Here is a 19318-nt window from a genome sequence, read left to right as displayed (position 1 = left end):
TCAAGTCATACCCTCAAAAGGGAATGGGAGCAGATGGCCACAAAAGTCAATTCCCTGGCCCCAAGGACTTGGCTGCATTACTGGCAAAGGGTGGTCAAGGTCAGTGAATGCATATTCAATTGGCATCTTCTACCCACTGCACTACCCACCTTTCATGCTGCTCAATGCACCACAATCCCATCAGCAATCAGCAATTAGTTGTCATGCCTAACATTCAGATGCTCCATCTCAACCTCACACACTTACCAATGCTGACAGTCTCTCAGCCACATCACCCAAACCTATTGCAACACACTCACTGACATCCGTCCCTCTCTCTTGCAGAACCAGTTTGTGCATAACTGCAGGAAGTAGCAGGGGACGGGCATGCCTACATCTCCTGACCCTTTTAGAGGAGGCAGTTTTCTTCATTGTAGGGCCGGCAGTTACTAAGGCCATTGCATCCAGGGGCGCCAAGAACAACCAGGATGACTGTATGTTCCTGCCTTCTGTCCCTTCTCAAATCCCAGTTCACCTCATCCTGCTATCTGACAAGAAGTGCAAGCTGCAGCTGGAGTGACCATGGACCTCCTACTTTCCACACAACTCCCCTTTTCTCACTCCTGCCCTCTTCTGCATTTTTGCTTTCAGATACCCAAGACCTGCCACCTGGCCAACCAGTACGGCCTTAGCATGAAGGGTACGAATAACAGCAAATGTCTGATGAAGAAGCACCGTCATTTGATCTGACACTGGCAACTCAGATACTGGCACTGCATGCATCTTAGAGGATAGTATTGAGTTGGGATCAGCACGTGGTGAGTCACCAGGCATGAGTGGGCTGCATCAGGGCAGGGGGGAAAAGATAGCCTATGTATCAGCTCCCTGGAGGGTGAGGTCACAGAGGACTCTGATGAGGGCTTGGATGGGGTGGCGTTCAGGGGAATATTGATGGACGTGCACACAGAGATGCTTGGTTCATTGGGAGGTCCGCACCAGAGTCTGTTGTCACTGTCATGGAGCATGGAGGAGTCCGGCTACAACTAAGTGCAGGACTTCTCACAGAGCTTGGAGCCCATCCTTTGCAGTATGGAGGTGGTGACTAACTCCATGATAGCAGTTTGCAAACCCAACCTTGATGCAATCTGATCCCAATGTCTCAGCTTCCATTACAGCACAGGCTGAAGCCACTCAACATCTCAGTGCTGCAGTGGAAGCTGAAGCTGAGGTCATGAGATCCATGTGTGGTTCCATGCAAGCCCAGCTTGGTGCCATGCAGGCTTAGACTGCTACCATCATGGCTGCAGGTACCAGTGCTCAAAGGAGATGCAGCATCTCAGCAGTCCAGCAATCTGTGCTCCAGCAGATTACTAGGACTGGGGAGTGGCAGTGGCTCCATGGAGCATGATGAAAAATGACAGCACCTGTGTTCCCACACCAGCAGTGACCTTGATCTTAACTGTCAGCAGTCAGCCCAAGCTGCTGCTGCCATGCTGAGGTGGTGCAATCTGAAGACGGGCCCTAAAGGTCCAGAGCTGCAAGGTCATCTGCAATCTCTCCCATTGAAATTCAGTAGCCTTCCACCAGCCATACTGCAGTCACTGGGGGAGCACTAGACCAGGCAAAGGCACACACAAGACAGACACTAACAGAATGTACAAGGGTGAATAGTTCAGTTTTGTATGTATTATTGGAAATGTTGTTGGATAAAGTTGTTACAGAATTTTTTTTGCAGCATCTTATATTTCAGGATTTTGGCCAACAGATGGTCCATAGCAGAAGGGTGGAAAGGTGTGGAATTGTAGAGTGGCGATGAGGTGTTAGTGGAAGCAGAGTCTGAGTAGCTGGTAGTCACCTTGGATGCTCTCTCCAGCTCACTCTTACTCACTCACTCACTCTCTCACTCTCTCATTTCACCCCCCCCCCCCCCCCCCCCAAACTCCTCCTCCCTGAGGTGCAGCTGAAGGCCTGTTGGCCAGGGATGTGCCGTCATGGGAGTGAGGTTGTGCAGGATGCAGCAGGTGGCCATGAATTTGGAGACACGCTCTGGCGAGTACTGGAAGGCTCCGCCCCGTGCCGTCCAGGCAGCTGAAGTGCTGTTTCACAACACTGATGGTTTGCTCCACAACATTCCTGTGGCAGCATGGCTCTCATTGTAGGCACTGTCATGCTAGGCCCCCACCTGCCAAGAATGAGGCAGATTAATTTTGTCATGAACATTGATTTTAAACTGTTACTGGAGTGAAGAAAGGACTTGTTAAACAGATCAGCCGTGGCTGGAAAAGACATTTGTATATTAACAGATGGTGATTGGGAGGACAAAGGACCATTCCCTGACATATTCAACGCACGATGGAACTTGATTACCAGGTATCGTGTGTAAGAGGAGCATTCCAGAGACTTCTAAGGTGATACAATCCAAGACCTGGTCAGACCAGTTAGTCACATGACTAACCTGCTTGGCAACCTGGGGTTTTCTGAATTGTACAAACAGTTTGAATTCAGAAAAACTGTTTTCTCCTGGATTGAGAAGATCTCTCCTGTCACCTTCCATCTCTTTCTCACAAACCTCTGAATCCACTGAAGACGCATGAACCCCAAGAGAGAAAAGTCTCCAACAGCGAACAAAGTTTAAGAAGAATACTGGGTCCCAATGAAAAGCAAGATCTGCCTACAATCAAGGACTCTACAGTGAGCTCAAAGAACCGTAACAAAAACTCTTCAGATATTGCCTCAAACTTTTCCACTTTATTTTTCTTCCCTTTTCTGTCTCTATTTGCATGTGTATCGCGTATGCATGCTAGCATGGGCGTGTTGTGTATCCATAGGTGTCAACCAAATTAGAGTTTAAGTTTAATAAATTTCAACTTTTCTTCTTTAAACCTAAGAAAACCTGTTTGTGCTGGTTTCTTTGCCTTATAATTGGAAAGCAGTGAACAAGGATTCACCAAGGGGAGCTAAAAGCATGGTGTTTTAAAAATTAAACCCTGTTCTGATAAGACCAGGTGAAGGCTGAGAGGGACCCCTAGACACCTTTCTCACCTAGTCGTAACAGCACACTGTCCACACGTGATCAGGTAGTGGAGACAAGCCATGAGACATGTGTAGAGCTAGTAGCCCTTATCACCAAGCAACCAGCCTCTGGTTCATTGTGATGTCTCAAATTTGGCTGGAATGACTGCTGTAATATGAAATTGTCGTGAATTCCCCAACAGGATGTTCTGTGCATGGTTGTATGCCAGCTGCATGTGTATGGAGTGGCAGCCGTTGCAGTTGCGGTGCATCTCCCTATTAATATGTAGGGCCCGTAGAACTACGTATGTACAGTTGATGGCTGTAACATGATTGCCTGCATCACTGGAAATCCTGTTAGCTTGGTGAAGCTACATACCCACACCTCCTGTTTCTCTCTGGTTAGACAGAAGACTGAGGTCCATTCTCCTGGGATACAGGGCTTCTGTCACCTTCCTGATGCAGTGATGTGTGGTAAACTGTGTCAATCTCACCTGCTTCTGCCTGGATGGATCCATTGGCATTAAAATGTAAATCCTCTTTGATCCTCAAAACTGCTGGCAGCACCTTCCTCGCCCTGCTGTGTGGCCGCAGGTCTAGTTGTAGGCCACCTGTGACCACGTCCTTCATGAAATGTAGCCGCCTCCGATGCTGCTACTGGCTGAAGTAGAGATAGGAGGCGTGTTCTCTGAAGACTTTCTCTGAAGGTTCAGCCTTCTTCTGAGAGCCGTCCTCCTCCCTCTGTGCACAGCTTCTGCTCTCTGCTGCTTGTGCTCCATGTCTCTGTCATGCTGCAGCCCAAGAGAGACTGGAATTATAGAGCCCATTAGTGAAACCAGACTTTCTCCTGACAGAAATTCTAACTCCTCTGATGTCCTTGGTCAAAGTCCAGCACCACTCCTTTGTGAATCTAAAAACTTCTTCAAACTCCTCCAATACCGAACACAGTATTTTCGCTCACTCTGCAGCTGCAAAAGAAAGTCAAAAGCAGATCACCTTAAACTCCTATGGTGGTCTCTTTCAATAGCACTAGTTGGGATTGGGTTGGGGGCTGGTGTTTGTTGTGCAGCTGAACACGTGTTCAGCTGTGAGTGTTTGAGAAAGGGTGTCAATAGTATCTGCAAGGTCCAAAATGGCAGATCGAAGTTCCAAATAGCATTAGACTCTGTTTGCCATCACAATGTGCCCACTCTGCATGGATCAAGTGCTTGCACGGCACACCTGCATGAGCACTCTTACAGTTATAGTGCAATGCCTCGTAAGTGACCGGAAGCGGCGCTAAGGAGCCAAATTTTGCGGCCTTATTCTTTTACTGAGGGGTAAAAGATTCTTATATAAATTCTAGATACTTTTGAGGCTGGTTAATTTAGCTTGCACATGCTCTAATTTTACAGTTATAGTTCAAGCTAAATAATTTGCTTCTACCAACATTACGCGTACTTTCTAATATTTTACAAATCTAGATTCCGTCTGTATTTTAAAGATGATGCATGAAAAATAACAACAGTTTAGGTTTCTGTAGCACTCTTCATGAGCAGAAAAGTCTTTCCGAGCACTTTTACAAAATGGAGGACAAAAATGGATATCACATTGGGAAGGAATAAAATGATGGCATGTGGTGGGGGGGGGGAGTGGGTGGTGCAGGTGTTGAAAGCACATTAAAGTGGAGGTTTTTGAAGGCAGGAGAAGGGGAGAATTAATGAAGGTGTGTAGGGAGATAGTTCCAAAGCGTTATGGTTCTGATCAAGACTGGTATTTTCAAAGAAAATGTATGTTATTCTTTCAGACAGCTTTGACAATTTTGAGCTCAAAATGTCAATCGGTCTGCTCTAAGCTCTTGTTAATGCACCAATGTCCATTTGATACTTAGAATTGTACATAATGTTCCAAATGTGATTATCAGTTATATCAATTTAAAATTAATTTCTTTTAGCCAAATGACCTTCAGATGTATTCCAGTACTTGGCCTTGATAACTGTTTCATGGTGAATGGATTTTTTTTGAAGTGAATGATTAAGTAATATCCTCCTCTTCCTAAAATCACCCAAAACTTTCCTAATGGACTCTGTCATTGTATTCATGTTTGCTTTTCCAGCGTGCATGACTTTGTATTTAAAATTAATCTGAATTTCTGAATCTGAATGTGCTTATTTGATCCAAATCCCTTTGAATGCTTTCATCTCCCTTTCACTATTTGCTACGTAGCTAGGTATCACCTGTGCATTTAATGTGTACTTTCCCCAATATCACATATGCAATGATGTGATAAAAAATTGACTTTTGTCCTGTTGGGCATTGATATCTTGTAAATCATTTATTTTGAAAATGGCGGTAACACAGATCTAAGATGGATTCCACTTGGTTAAAAAGCTTAAATGGCTGATCAGGAATACTTCAGCTGCCTCACTTGTTTGATCTGTATGTGAATTGGATTATGCACATTTAATTATCATGAACTGTGTTGTCAACAGGTGCTGTGGTGCTTGGATTCCAGTTAATGTATGATTACCTTCTCATTAGCATTCCACAGAATGTTCCTCAGGAATTATTTATGTACATTCTTCCTGGTTTAATGGCAGACAGAAGTGCAACTTCCAATTATTGCCACACATTAAAACAGGCCCGCTGCTGTGTATGAAAATATGGTGAAGGGATATGGTTGTCACAAGGCATCTTGCTGTTCTCCATTAAGTTGTTAAGACTATTAAAATTATACTTTGCTTTACTTCTTCAAAGGACATCAAAGGAAAATATATATACAAAATAACTAAGATTCTGCCGTAAGGAGAGATCCTTTGAGAGTCTTCACTGAAGCTCAGCCTTCTGGTGCAAGGAGGATCATTATCAGAGTGTTGTGCTGGATATGGTGGAAGAAGTATTTCTTTCTGGACTCTTTGATCTGAAGAAAGTCTGAAGCTTGAAGGAAAAGGAAATGAATCCCATGTGGACTCTTTCTAGGTCTTTTATATGCATTCATTGTACTTTGTGAGATCTTTTGCTTCTGTAATTCGTTTTGTGTGAATAAATTCAATCAGTAGCTTTAGCCTGTACCAATTGGGTCCTGAGTGTAATATTTTCCATGTTTTGAGAGACGCAAGATATAGTGGGACACCTACTGCTAGGATTCTTCTCGCTCTCACCCCCAAACTTCTTGGTTTCTAGATTATTTTGCTTTTGTATCTTAGGTCACTTAAATGAGCGAGTCCCTATTTCCCACCATTTACGTTTGTTTGTTGTTTTGAGATCCAGGTAAGCTTTTAGGAACATAGGAACAGGAATGGGCCATTCAGCCCTTTGAGTCTATTTCACCATTCAGTGAGACCATGGCCAATCTATATCCCTATTTCATCCACCCATCTTGGTTTCATATCCCTTAATATCCTTGGCTGGCAAAAATCTATCAATTTCAGATTTAAAATTATTAATTGAGTTAGCATCTACTGCTTTTTGTGATTGAGCATTCCACATTTCTACCACCCTTTGCATGAAAAAAGTGCTTCCAAATTCCTCTCCTGAATGGCCTGGCTCTGATTTTAAGGTTATGTTCTCTTGTCCTGGACTCCTCCACCAGCAGAAAAGGTTTCTTCATCCTGTCAATTCTTGACAAAATCCTAAAAACCTCAACCAAATCACCTTTTAACCTTCTATTTTCCAGGGAATACCAATCATCTAGTTTATGTAATCTCTCCTTATACTCTAACCCTTGAAGCCCTGATAACATTCTGGTGGGTCTGCACTGCACTCCTTCCAATGTCAAATATCCTTTTTGTGAGATACCTGCCAAAACAGCAAACCCTGTATGGTAATTGCTCTTACCCCCGTGACTTGTATAAGCATTAGATTTCAATCCATTCATCAAAAGTCGTAGATCATTACATCAGATCTCATTTTAATTGAAAAATGAAACACATTTATTAAAACATGAATAAGTATTAATGTAATATATATTTACAGTTACACCTTTCCAGGTAACTGAGTGAAGTAAAATAGTAACAAGATTACAACTCTTAAAAGCTAAGCGAACTTAAATTTTATAAATAACTTTTAAATAATAGTGTTTCTTTTGCTTGAATTTTTACCATTGTAGCAGCCTAATTAATTGCCACTTGTTTTTAGGAAATTCAAACCAACCTTTCTCTTTCTTTCATAACTTTCAAACTGATTTGGTTCTTTTCAAATTGGCTGATTTGAAAATAATGGTTCCTTTTGCATTTCGTGGAACATGGTTTGTGAAGTTGGCTTTGAAAATCTTACAAAGTAATCAGCCATATACAAGCCGAACCAATCAGACAGCACTATTCAAAATTGAATTATTTCTCACTGCCTTGAAACCAAGAAAATTAACAGGCTGGAGGGGCTGAATGGCCTGTTTGTATTCCTAAAAGCTTAGCTAGATCTCAACACACCAATTGACATTCTTAACCGTTGGGACACCAATGACTCTTCAGCTTTCCTCTACGAAGCCTATATCGGTTCAACGTTACAAGCTGGTTATGACTAAGTCTAAGCATTTCTTCAGAGGTGCTTCCTCTGATAACATCTCTGGGACAGTAGAGCTGCCAACTCCAGTTGGAAGTATTCCTGGAGATTTCTCATTTCTAGCTGCCCCATTAAACAACCTTTCTCCCCATCCGCAATGCAGTTACAAATAATAAAGAAAAAATTAAAAGGAAATTTACAGAGACGCTCAATTGTTTTGTTTTAATCTCCCCCTCCCCCCAATTTTTTTTTCTCCCTAATTGCTTGTAGCAGTACGCAGGAGATAAATCTTTTAATTCCTGGCAACTCCAGGATAATTCTGGAGGGTTGGCAGCCAATGGTACACATGACAATGGGGTTTCTGCTGCACTTCAAGTGACAGAACGGGAGTAACTCCAAGGAAATTCCCAATCTTTGCATTTAAAGGAACTGACACTAATCAGATGTAAAGAACAATTTGAGATCCTTACATAAAAAGCAATACTTACAATATTAGCACTGAAAACGGTAATTTTAGCTCGGGGCTATGACCCAGACTATCAGAGCATGAAAGGTATGGTTTTTCTCATCAGCGATCTACTGAAACCATTGAAATAGAAATGTTGGGGGCAAGTTTAACCCAATCCAGCTGGTGGGAACAAAACACTCACTCAAGTTAAAACTGCCTTCGGGAGCTTATCACCCTGTTCCAGCCTGTTGCCATCTCTACTGAGCACTTTTTTATAAGTGACTGAAGCATCCACTTGCCTGAGGTAGGAGCCTGATTAATACATGAATATTGGGGTCCTATGATGTCACTGGGACCCTCATGACATTTTAACTGCCAACATGAGTGAGACAACAACCCTGCTCAGTGGGAGCTGGCCTCATCCTGGCAGTCTCTTGCCAATGCCCATTTTGCATTGGTAGCAAGCCTGGGAGTTAAAGTAGCATGGAATTGATGAAATGGGTGCTGCTTGACCTTTGTCCCACTCCCTGCCTATCCAAAACCTGCTCCCTGTTAAAGGCCCTCCCATTGTCTTAAAGACAATAGAGACACAAAATAGACCCCTGTGGTAGTCCACCAGTCCCCACCTGTATCTAAGCATGATTTGACCATTTATATCAACCTACTGTTTGCTATTGCCAAACCTGATTTCAGTCCAACTTGCAAATTTGCTGTTAATTCCATGATCCTTACTCTTTGAAAGTTTCGCACATAAAGTATCATGTCAAGCTACCAGGTTTCATCCACTAAGCTGCATTCCTCTTCAGTAAATTCCAGCAAATCTGTGAAATGTCAGGGCAAGAAATTGGAACACTTCTGCATTTTTGACATCCCTGATATATTCTGGTTTTGTAAATCAGGGTCTATATTCGAGATGGTAGAACTTCTGCATGCCGCAGAGATGGGATGGGGGGACGGTGGTGGAGCTGAGCAGTGGGAGGCCTGTCCCAATGTAAAACTGATGGAAAACTGTGCTACCAGTGTAAGTTCAAAAGTGTATATGGATTTTGAATTTGGTATCTAAGCCTGTGTAATCAATTGCTGCAGCATAGGTTTTCAAATGCCCCCTGTACTGCCCACGTCAAAGATGGCTATCAAGGGTAACCAGGTGGATGCTGTTGTCCAGTATTGCTATGGATTTACTGATGGAAAATACATTGGGTGGCATATTTGCATCAATTACATGTTATCTTAATATGCCTATTCATAAATAAGTGAGTCTATTGCGTGTCCCCATCACTTCCTGCAGGAAATCCTGGAAGTGGTGAAGAAGAGTGGGAATGTGATGGATTGGCTCCCATTGCGTTCCCCCTTCCCAACCTCAAGTCCCCTTCTGTTATGCTAGGGAGCTGGTGTAACTCGGACAGAAAATTCTTAAATCCCCCATCCACTTGAGTATAGCACAGAGCAGGACAAAGTAATATGTCTCAAAGATGTCCTATGAAGAGCGCTCCCGACCTGTAGCTTCTTATTTTTGCACATCAGCTGCCATTGTGCCTGAGTAAGATCTCCATTTAGTAGTCAATTAGCACAACATAGCATATTGAGACTGTCAAAGCTCATTTTACCCAGGACACTTAAGAGAGAGACACACATACATATTGTTGGCTTACATTAATTGTAATTCAGGAAAATCGAACTTATTACCAAATTTGACCTACATATAGGTTTAAATGAATATTGCTTCTATGCAGGTTTATATTGTGATTTCCAATTTTGCTGTTATGAATAAAACTTCATATTCATGTGGGCTTATATGAATAGCAAACAGATGAAATTCAATAAGGATTTGAAAACCAACCATTGGAATTAACCTCGCTCAAGTGCTGCAGAAGTTAGTGTTATCTCGACAATTAACAACCTTAAGCTGTTACCATAGAGATGTTGGCTTAGCACTGTCCAAGATGGTGCTAGAATATGAGCTGGCAGAATGTGTATAACAGTGTGATTTTGGAAAAGCTTCAAAAATGATTCGTGACGATCTAGGATATATAAATAAGAAGGATAGATGATCGTCTCAGGCCATGGGGCAAAACAGTGCTTTGGGATTTACCGCCTGTCGTTCAGTTCCATTGCAGTCAATGGTATTACATATCAGGCATTGCGTATACCGGGCGGCCGATCCGATATCGACCTTTTTCCGCCATCAGTGATGAATTTCTACCCTAGAATGTTTGAAGCAAAACTTTCTGGTTTACAGGCCATTGAAATCTGTGATGATGTCTTTTTAATAAGTAAACAAAACAAGTTACACTTGACATGTCTCTGAATATATTAGCATATTTTTCCGTAAATACATTGCAGACAAAAATGAAAGCTTAAAAAAACTTAATACAGCCTGATAGTCTACGTTTCTTATAATTTCTTTAAAGTTAAACAGAACTGTCGCAGATCTATGATCCTTACTGTCTAGTGGTGGCCAACTTCACTCATTGTTTTTGATCAACCTCTAACTTTGTAAGTTTACTACAGAGGGGCAATGGATGCTGAGATAGTTAGAACCTTGTTAGGTAAGGGTAGCAAGGGATATGGAGTAAAGGCTGAATAATAGTTGAAGTGCAGATCTGCCATTGAATGGTGGATAGCCTACTCCTGTTCTTAATGTTCCTCTCTTTAGCCACTTTGCCCCAAGAAACCCCATGCTGCCTGAGCCATGGCAATTCTTAGGCTATTAACCTTCTCTTGGATCACTGTGGTCGGAATAGTGTTGGTTAGAGCAGGGACTGAAGAGCATGTTATTGCCCCAAACTATTTTCCATATTCATGCCTTAAAACTGTACACAGCAAGTTTATGAAGTAATGCTGGTTTACTAGTGTTTCTGCAGGATTATTGAATTGTCTCGTGCTTCTTCATGGTGTAAGTATAGGGTTACATTAAATGTCTATTTAAATTCAGTGTCAATAGTTGAAATCTTATGATTTTTTTCTCCCTCCAAGCCCATTGGTTCTGAGACAATTATATTTCTGCTTCTATTGAGAGGTCAACTAACTCTCCATTAGTGACTAGTGGGCAAATCTGACATCCTCTTCTGAATGTCTTGGCTACTCGGGATCAACTGGATTTATTCACGAGAATGGTCTCAGGGATGAGGAACTTAAGTTATGAAGATAGATTGGAGAAGGTAGGACTGTTTTCCTCGAAGAGAAGGCTGAGAGGTGATTTGATAGAGGTTTTCAAAATCATGAGGGGTCTGGACAGAGTAGATAGAGAGAAACTGTTCCCACGCGTGAAAAGATCAAGAATGAGAGGACACAGATTTAAAGTATTTTATAAGAGAAGCAAAAGTGACATGAGGAAAAACTTTTTCATGCAGCGAGTGGTTAAGGTCTGTAATGCAGTGCCTGAGAGTGTGATGGATGCAGGTTCAATTGAAGCAAAAGGGAATTAGACTGTTAAGGGGAGGTGGTAGCGTAGTCGTAATGTTAGAAACCCAGAGCTCCAGGCTTATGCTTTGGGGACATGGGATTGAATCCCACCACAGCAGATGGTGGAATTTGAATTCAACTAATAAATCTGGAATTAAAAGCCAATCCAGTGGTGACCATGAAACTATTGTCAATTGTTGTAAAAACCCATCTGGTTCACTAATGTCCTTCAGGGAAGGCAATCTACCATCCTTACCTGGTCTGCCTACATGTGACTCCAGACCCACAGCAACATGGTTGATTCTTAAATGCCCTCTGAAATGGCCTAGCAAGCCACTCAGTTCAAGGGTAATTAGGGATGGGCAATAAATGCTAGCCTAGCCAGTGATACCCGCATCCCACAAACAAATAAAAAAAGTATATGAAAAGGAAGGATGTGCAGGGTTTTGGGGAGAAGGCAGGGGAATGGAACTGAGTGAATTGCTCTTTCCGATGGCCACCTTCTGCACTGTAACAATTCTGTGATTCTGTGAACCTTCTAAGCTGTTGAGGGAGTTTCTTATTACTTTTATCTACCTCTTGACTGACTAATGTGCAGTGATGTACTGTAACAGAGGTAGAGGAGATATGACATGAACCCTTAATTGATCTAAGGTCCTGGTAACCTTCAGGAAAGCTCATTGAGGAAATAGATCATTTGTGTCCTGGGCCTTGTCCTTTTATTTCCATCCCACAGAGAGTAATAGTTCTTTTTAATATTGAATTTTGTGTTTCTGTGTGAAATAGTTTGATTTATTTTGATACATGCACAGAAGTGCCAGCCAGTAGCTTGCTAGGCCACAGACATCAATGGCCTGATCAAATACAATCATACGCAAAACATATCCCAAGTCACAGGTCAATTTGCAGATGATTATGTTTGTAAAAAGAACCAAATGCTTGCTCAGTGCAGTAAGCAAGAATGGATTTTCATGTTGTAAGTAATAAAAAAAATCAAGTAACTTCAATAGACAGTGTTTATTGATAGAATCAATTTATTATATAATACTCTCTATTTTACCTAACATTTTATTTTTACTAATATAAAAACTATAGATATAACAAGATTATGAAAATAAATTGAACATTTGAGCACAACACCACATCAATCTTTCTGATGGGATGTTCCCAAGAAAATACAAAGCAGATGATTTTACAGGTTCTTGTAAATTTAAGCAGGCCTGCCTAGAGGTATTCTATCACAAAACTGATAAAACACAGTCTCTGCTGTGGGTTTAGTATGACTGCTGAATCAGTTACATTGCAATGGTCAGGATGATACAAAGCAACCGCTTGTTTGACCATTGGCAATCTCAAACCTAGTTTAATCTCTAGCGATTTGCTTCCTCACCAAATTTAATCAGGTATAGACTGTTAGTATCTTCTTTATAGAATCAACACTGACGTATTCTTTTCATTCACCTGACAGCTTTTCTAAAACTTTTTTGTTCAAATCTAGGGAATCTTCATTTTTAGTACAGCTTTCGATTAATAAGTTGTATCAAATAATTATCCCTGCCATTTTGCCACTTTTTTTTATTATTTCATTGATGTGGGCACGTGATAAGGCCAGCATTTGTTGCCCATCCCTAATTGTTCTTGACAAGTGAATGGATTGCTCGGCCATTTCAGAGGGCAGTTAAGAGTCTACCACATTGCTGTGGGTCTCGAGTCATACGTAGGTCAGACCAGGTAAGGATAGCAGATTTCATTCCCTAAAGGACATTAGTGAACCAGATGGGTTTTTACGTCAATCGATGATAGTTTCGTGGCACCATTACAGAGTCTAGCTTTCAATTCCAGATTTTTATTAATTAATTGCTATGATAAATCATACGAAGCAAACTGAAACTGAAAGAAGAATTGATAAATGTTATATTTTATTTTAAATGAGGACTGTAAAGATTCAGGACTACATTGTCTTGACAATATTAGTGCCATAATATTTCATCCACAATGATTAAATTTGGTGAGGAAGCAGATCGCTCGAGATGGAACTAGGTTTGAGATTGTCAGTGGTCAAACAAGCGGTTGCTTTGCATTATCCTGACCATTGCAATGTAACTGATTCAGCAGTCATAATAAACCCCCAGCAAGGACTATGTTTTACCAGTTTTGCTATAGAGTACCGCTAGGCAGGCCTGTTTAAATTTACAAGAACCTGTAAAATCATCTGCTTTGTATTTCCTTGGGAACATCCCATCGGAAAGCTTGATGTGGTGTTGTGCTCAAATGTTCAAAACGTTTCAACCAACTTCCTTTTGTAATCTTGTTATATCTATAGTTTTATATTAGTAAAAATAAAATGTTAGGTAAAATAGAATGTAATATAAATTGATTTGATCAATCAATACTGTTTATTGATGTTACTTGATTTTTCATTACGTATAACATGAAAATCCATTCTTGCTTACTGCACTGAGAAAGCTTTTAGTTCTTTTTACAAACATAATCATCTGCAAATTGACCTATGACATGGGATATGTTTTGCATATGATTGCATTTGATCAGGGCATCGATCAGGGCCTAGCAAGCTACTGGCTGGCACTTCTGTGCACGTATCAAAATCAAATTATTTCACACAGAAATGCAAAATTCGATATTAACAGGAACTATTACTCTCTGTGGGATGGGGAAAAAATAGGACAAGGCCCAGGACACAAATGATCTATTTCCTCAATGAGCTTTCCTGAAGGTTACCAGGACCTTAGATTATATATCATATCTCCTCTGCCTCTGTAGCAGTACATCACTGCACATTCGTCAGTCAAGAGGTAGATCAGAAGCTCCCTCAACAGCTTAGACTGTTGATCCAGAGTAGCTGAGTCATTCAGAAGAGGATGGTCCCTGATTTTCCCACTAGTCAATGGTGAGTTAGATGACCTCTCAGTGGAAGCAGAAATAAGGGCACTATAATTGTCTCAGAACCAATGGGCTTAGAGGGAGAAAAAAATCATATAAGATTTCAACTATTGACACTGAATTTAAATGGACATTTAATGTAACCCTATACTTACACCATGAAGAAGCACGAGGCAATTCAATAATCCTGCAGAAACACTAGTAAACCAGCATTACTTAATAAGCTTGCTGTGTACAGTTTTAAGGCATGAACATGGAAAATAGTTTGGGGTAATCATATGTTCTTCTTCTGTCCCTGCTCTAACCAACTTAACCAATTCCATCATCTTATCCACCCCTCTCATGCCATCTTCTCCCTCCCAGGTCATCCCAATCCCATGCTATTTCGTCCTTCCCATGCCATTCCTCTCATGCTATACCCATCCCATTCCTTCCATCCCTCCCATGCCATTCCCATCCTGCTCTTGCCATCCTCATCCCTTCCATCCATCCTGTCCCAACCCTCTCTCCAGCCAGGGTAACTTTGTTGTTGGTCTCCCCATTCCTTCTTCTGCTTTTGTTCTACACCAACACCCCCACCCTGTTTACCGCAGCCACCAACTGTTGGCAGTAGCAATTGCGTCATGCAATTCAGTCCACTGCACACCTCACATACCTCGGTGTGCACCGGGCACCTTCCACCAAATCAACTCACCAACAGATGCGCCTCTTAAAAAAGCCCAGGCAGACAAAAACTGAGTAGTTTTATAAATCTCTAAACCATACAATAGCTGGCATACCACTGATATTAGCAACATATAAAGATTACACCATATTTTAATTACATTTTTACCTATGCACAATTTTATTTTCCCTCATTACACCAAAAGAAACAACAGCTTGCATTTGTGTAGCACTTTAGTGTGGTAAAATGTCCCAAGGTGTTTCACAGGAGTGTTATCTAACAAAATTTGGCACTGAGGCAAATAAGGTAATATTAGGACAGCTGAGCTAAGAAGTAGCTTTTATGGAACATCTTAAAGGAGGAGAGAGATTTAGGGAAGGAAATTATGGAAATTATTGTTACAGTATGGTGTTTGATGTGGTGGAAGAATTTCCAAACCCACCAGCCAAAGACATGTGTCTTCGTTTGGTCATATTTAGGCAGGCAGTGATGAAGTTCTGATGCCATTCACTCTTTAATATTTATACAGATAAACAATCAAATCTAGCACTGGCACAAATGCTCTCAAAGTAATCAGATTTATTATTTGATAATGTTTGCATTCTATGCATTATAGAAGCTTTAAAGTTTAGTTTGAAGAGTAACAATTTGCTTTCTACATTTAATCTCATTTGCTCCGCTTCATTGATTTACCTCCTTAGAATCTGTAGGGGTGGTTTGGAAAGGTTCTACTCCTGACTTGAAGACTCACTAGTCAGCAGTGCATGTTGAGATAGGGCTAGACCATTATAGGACACACTTGGTGACCCATGCTGCTGTTTATCACTGCTCCATGGTGGAAGTGGAACTTTGCAAAGTATCCCCTTTCTAAAGATCAGCTGTCTTTTCTCATCATTGAACTGTTAGAATTATCTGGAATCATATCTTTACAGAATTAAGTGATTTGTCTTTAATTATGATAAGTTCAGCTGCACCTTTGCTGTCTTTTTCAACTTCAGTCATCATTGTTACAAAATTACAGTCACTTTTCAGCAGCTGACTCGAGTTGACTAATAGAATCTGTTGAGATCATTAAGTGGAGCTTCCTCCATTTACTTTTATTGTGGGGAGTATTGATGGCTTTCTAAGTAACCACACAATAAATGAACTCCTCTAGTTTATAGATTACTCCCCAGGTCTGTTTAGAGATATAGCCAAAACTCCTCTGCAGTGACTAGATTTCACCGGTTTAATTCAAAAGCAATCCAGTTGGACACATGTTTCATATTTTCACCTTGTGAAAAGTAAGCTGTCAACTAGAAATACTGAGGTAGCAGCACTTAGTGTGTGGTGTATATTGATTGGCAGTTTTTGTTGGAAGGCTTCACAGAGAATGAAAGAGGCACAGAACACAAGCATAGGAGATAAAGCAGCAACCCATTGTCCATTCCTACATCAATGATTATCCTTCTATGCTCCTGTATGATATTTTTCAAGTGATTGGATTTATTGTTGATTAATTTGAATTCTCATAATGGTCATTTGAGTGTACTTTTCTAACATTAATATTTCTATTGTGTTCAACTATTCCAATTTTATTCATCTCATTTAAAAGCAATATCAGACCTTCTGTCTGTCCTAAAGATGATTTTTTTCTCATTTTGCAATTTAATTTGTGATTTACTGCTTTAATACTTTTGACTTCAATGAATGTGCTTTTTGTGAATATTCGGCCAGTCTCTTAGCATCAACTTTAACTGATTAATTTTTGGATAATAGAATCTCATGGAAAATTGCCACTATTGGAATCTTATGAGTGTGAAACTTACATCATGGTTTGTCTGTACATGAGAATGAAATCATAACTGTGACATTTCTTGCAAGGTTTATTGATTTTCTTCTAATGTTCCAGTGACTGAAATGTTAAATGTTGATAGTTAAAGAAAAAGATTATATTTATATAGTTTCTTTTACTGTCTGCAAAATGTTCCAAAACTGGTGAAGTGTAGTTAGCTATGTTGGCAAATGCAGCAGCCAATTTGCACAAGAAGTCCCACAAACAATAAATGACTATTTGATCAGTTTTGGTGCTTATTGGTTGAAGGACACATGTTTTCCAGGACACCTGGAGAACTCTCTTTTTGAATAGTGCTGTGGGATCTTTTACATCACCTGAATAGGCTGACATCCAAAAGATGGTACTTCTGACAATGCAGCATTCCCTCAGTACTGAGCTGAAGTATCAGTGTCAACTCTGTTAAGTTTTGCTGATGCTTTCAGGATGCAATATCGTTCCCAGCAGCAACATAAACTGTGCCAATGAAGACAGAGGTTGCAGTCTCTTTATGAAATCACAAGATAGGTTTGGATGAAGTTAGCTCTTTATCACATTTAATTTCATCCTTCCAGAATTATCATGTTCTCATTCCAGAATCTGGCTTTTTCTTAGAAGAGTTTGGTATCCTTTTCTCATCCAGATTTCCTTACAACTTGGTCAAGTTGTTCATCAGCTTCTGTGTAAAAAAAAAATCACTATTTGATACTGTCCTAACTTGGCCATTCACAACCCTGAATTTGTGCTCACTTATCCTGTCCTATGTAGAAGTACTATTTCAGGTTTAAGTTCTGGAATTCTCTCCCTAGACCTCACTATTTTTTTTACCTCTCTTCTTTAAGCCCTCCTTAAGATCTACCTCTTTCACCTGTCTCAATATCTCCTTATGTGGCATATTGTCAAATTTTGTTTCATAGGGCTCTGGCGAGGTGCATTGGGACATTCTGCTATGTTAAAGGTGCTATATAAATACAAGACATTGTTGTTTAATTTATCTATTCCAGGAAATAGCTTTTGCACATCTATAGGACTCCAGTGAGATGTTTCTTTTTCGAGTCTGAGGAACTTGGCTCATCAAATTATTCTCCATAGCACTGCCCTATAACTTTCTCCCCTCTGTGGTAGATCTTCGGCCAAACTGGCCCCTTTATGTCTCAGTGAGCAGAATTCTACGGAGTACTCCTGATGCTAACACCTGGAGCATGATCACCCAGTAGAGATCAGCAAAAGTTTTTTACTTTCACTTACTGGCTGTTATGGACTTCTCCAAGTCATTGAGGCTGGTAGGGCAACCAGAAAGTAAAATCATAAACAGAGCTTTTTTTTTTGTGTGTTGTTATAGTGCTTTGGAATTGCTCTGAAATTTAACCCAAAGCAGGTCCCAAAATCCCTGGGCGGCATCGGCCATATTTCAGAACTGTTTTAGGGAGAGGTGATAGAAAATCAAGGTTTCTGTTATTTCTGTCTATTCTTTTGTACTCTGACTGAGTGAAAAGGTTAAGTGACTGCAGATTTCTCTGGTCTTTGTTAAAGGAGTTCCTCAGGTAATTGCTAGGGAGGGAGTACTGAAACATGGCCTGACTTAATGATGAATTATGTTTTGTAATTATATTTCCCTGCTTCCTGTTAGTTAGGAGCTCCTACTCTATTCACTGCTATGCAACCCAGCACAGTTGAGCTTTGCAAGCCACTTTCAGAGGAAGTCTGATGTGAATGTCCATTTGGACTGGGATTTGAACTCAGTCATGGCACAGTTGAACGATTTGATCTCTATACACACACAGCACTGAAAATCTGATGTACTGCGTTGAAACAGAGTGTTGGAGAGTTCCTTTCATAAATCATTTCCTGTGAGAATATATTCTTACAATTTTTGTTCATATTAAAGCCTTGCATTTCATTTTTTTGAACGCTGTATTTAATACACTGTAGTAGTTAACTGCTCATTCAGTACCTGTAACAAGCATTTCTGACAGTGTGCTGGAGTGATTATGTGCAGCTTTTTCTTCCAAACTGACAGATTACATATAACAGGAATCTGTTCTATTTGATTCTGCAGCTATATGTCTCTATGGGGGTCAGAAGCTGGCTGAAGGGCAGCGAGCATTGAAATCCAACTGTCGGGAGTGCAGAGTAAGTATGAACTTGTTTTTTTTGTAACCAGATTCTGCCATACACCATCAAATTATTTCAAATTTAATCGAATTTACTAAAGGTGGGGACCATTTGAAAACTTAACACTAACAATCCAGAACAGGATGTGACCGCAAGGAAAAGCTCATTCACCGCAACCAGTTTCCGGTTCCAGTCACACAGACAAAACTCGACCATATTGAAATTGCTTTCACCTAACAGGCATTGTTTTCACCGATGACAATATTTCACACCACTACCAAAGCAAAAAAAATGATCATGTGTGAAACAAAATAACCCATTTAGCCTGCTGCTTTCTGGAGCACTGTCAAACTGTGGCCTGACATCCTGATGATTGCTGTGTGCGCTGATGCCTTTGGCTCCTTGGAAGGACCTTTGTAACACACTTACACCAGATCTGTGACACTTGTGAAAGAACAATAGGATGTACCATCACCAGCACTTGCTTTAATGGTCACAGCAT

General features: G+C 40.7%; 1 protein-coding gene across 3 annotated transcripts in view; it reads left to right on the top strand.

Annotated features, from left to right (window-relative positions):
• Positions 1-19318, top strand: part of LOC137377143 (protein kinase C-binding protein NELL1-like) — an 828881-nt gene that overhangs the window by 149098 nt on the left and 660465 nt on the right. For all 3 annotated transcript variants that reach the window (XM_068046502.1, XM_068046504.1, XM_068046503.1), the window contains exon 10: positions 18761-18834. In XM_068046502.1, the coding sequence (XP_067902603.1) occupies positions 18761-18834 (74 nt within the window). The remainder of the gene's footprint in view (positions 1-18760; positions 18835-19318) is intronic.

This window comes from Heterodontus francisci, chromosome 14 (genome assembly GCF_036365525.1).
Source record: "Heterodontus francisci isolate sHetFra1 chromosome 14, sHetFra1.hap1, whole genome shotgun sequence".
Taxonomy (NCBI): Eukaryota; Metazoa; Chordata; class Chondrichthyes; order Heterodontiformes; family Heterodontidae; genus Heterodontus; species Heterodontus francisci.
The sequence above is the reverse complement of the archived record's forward strand: the minus strand, read 5'-3'. Positions and strand labels throughout refer to the sequence as shown.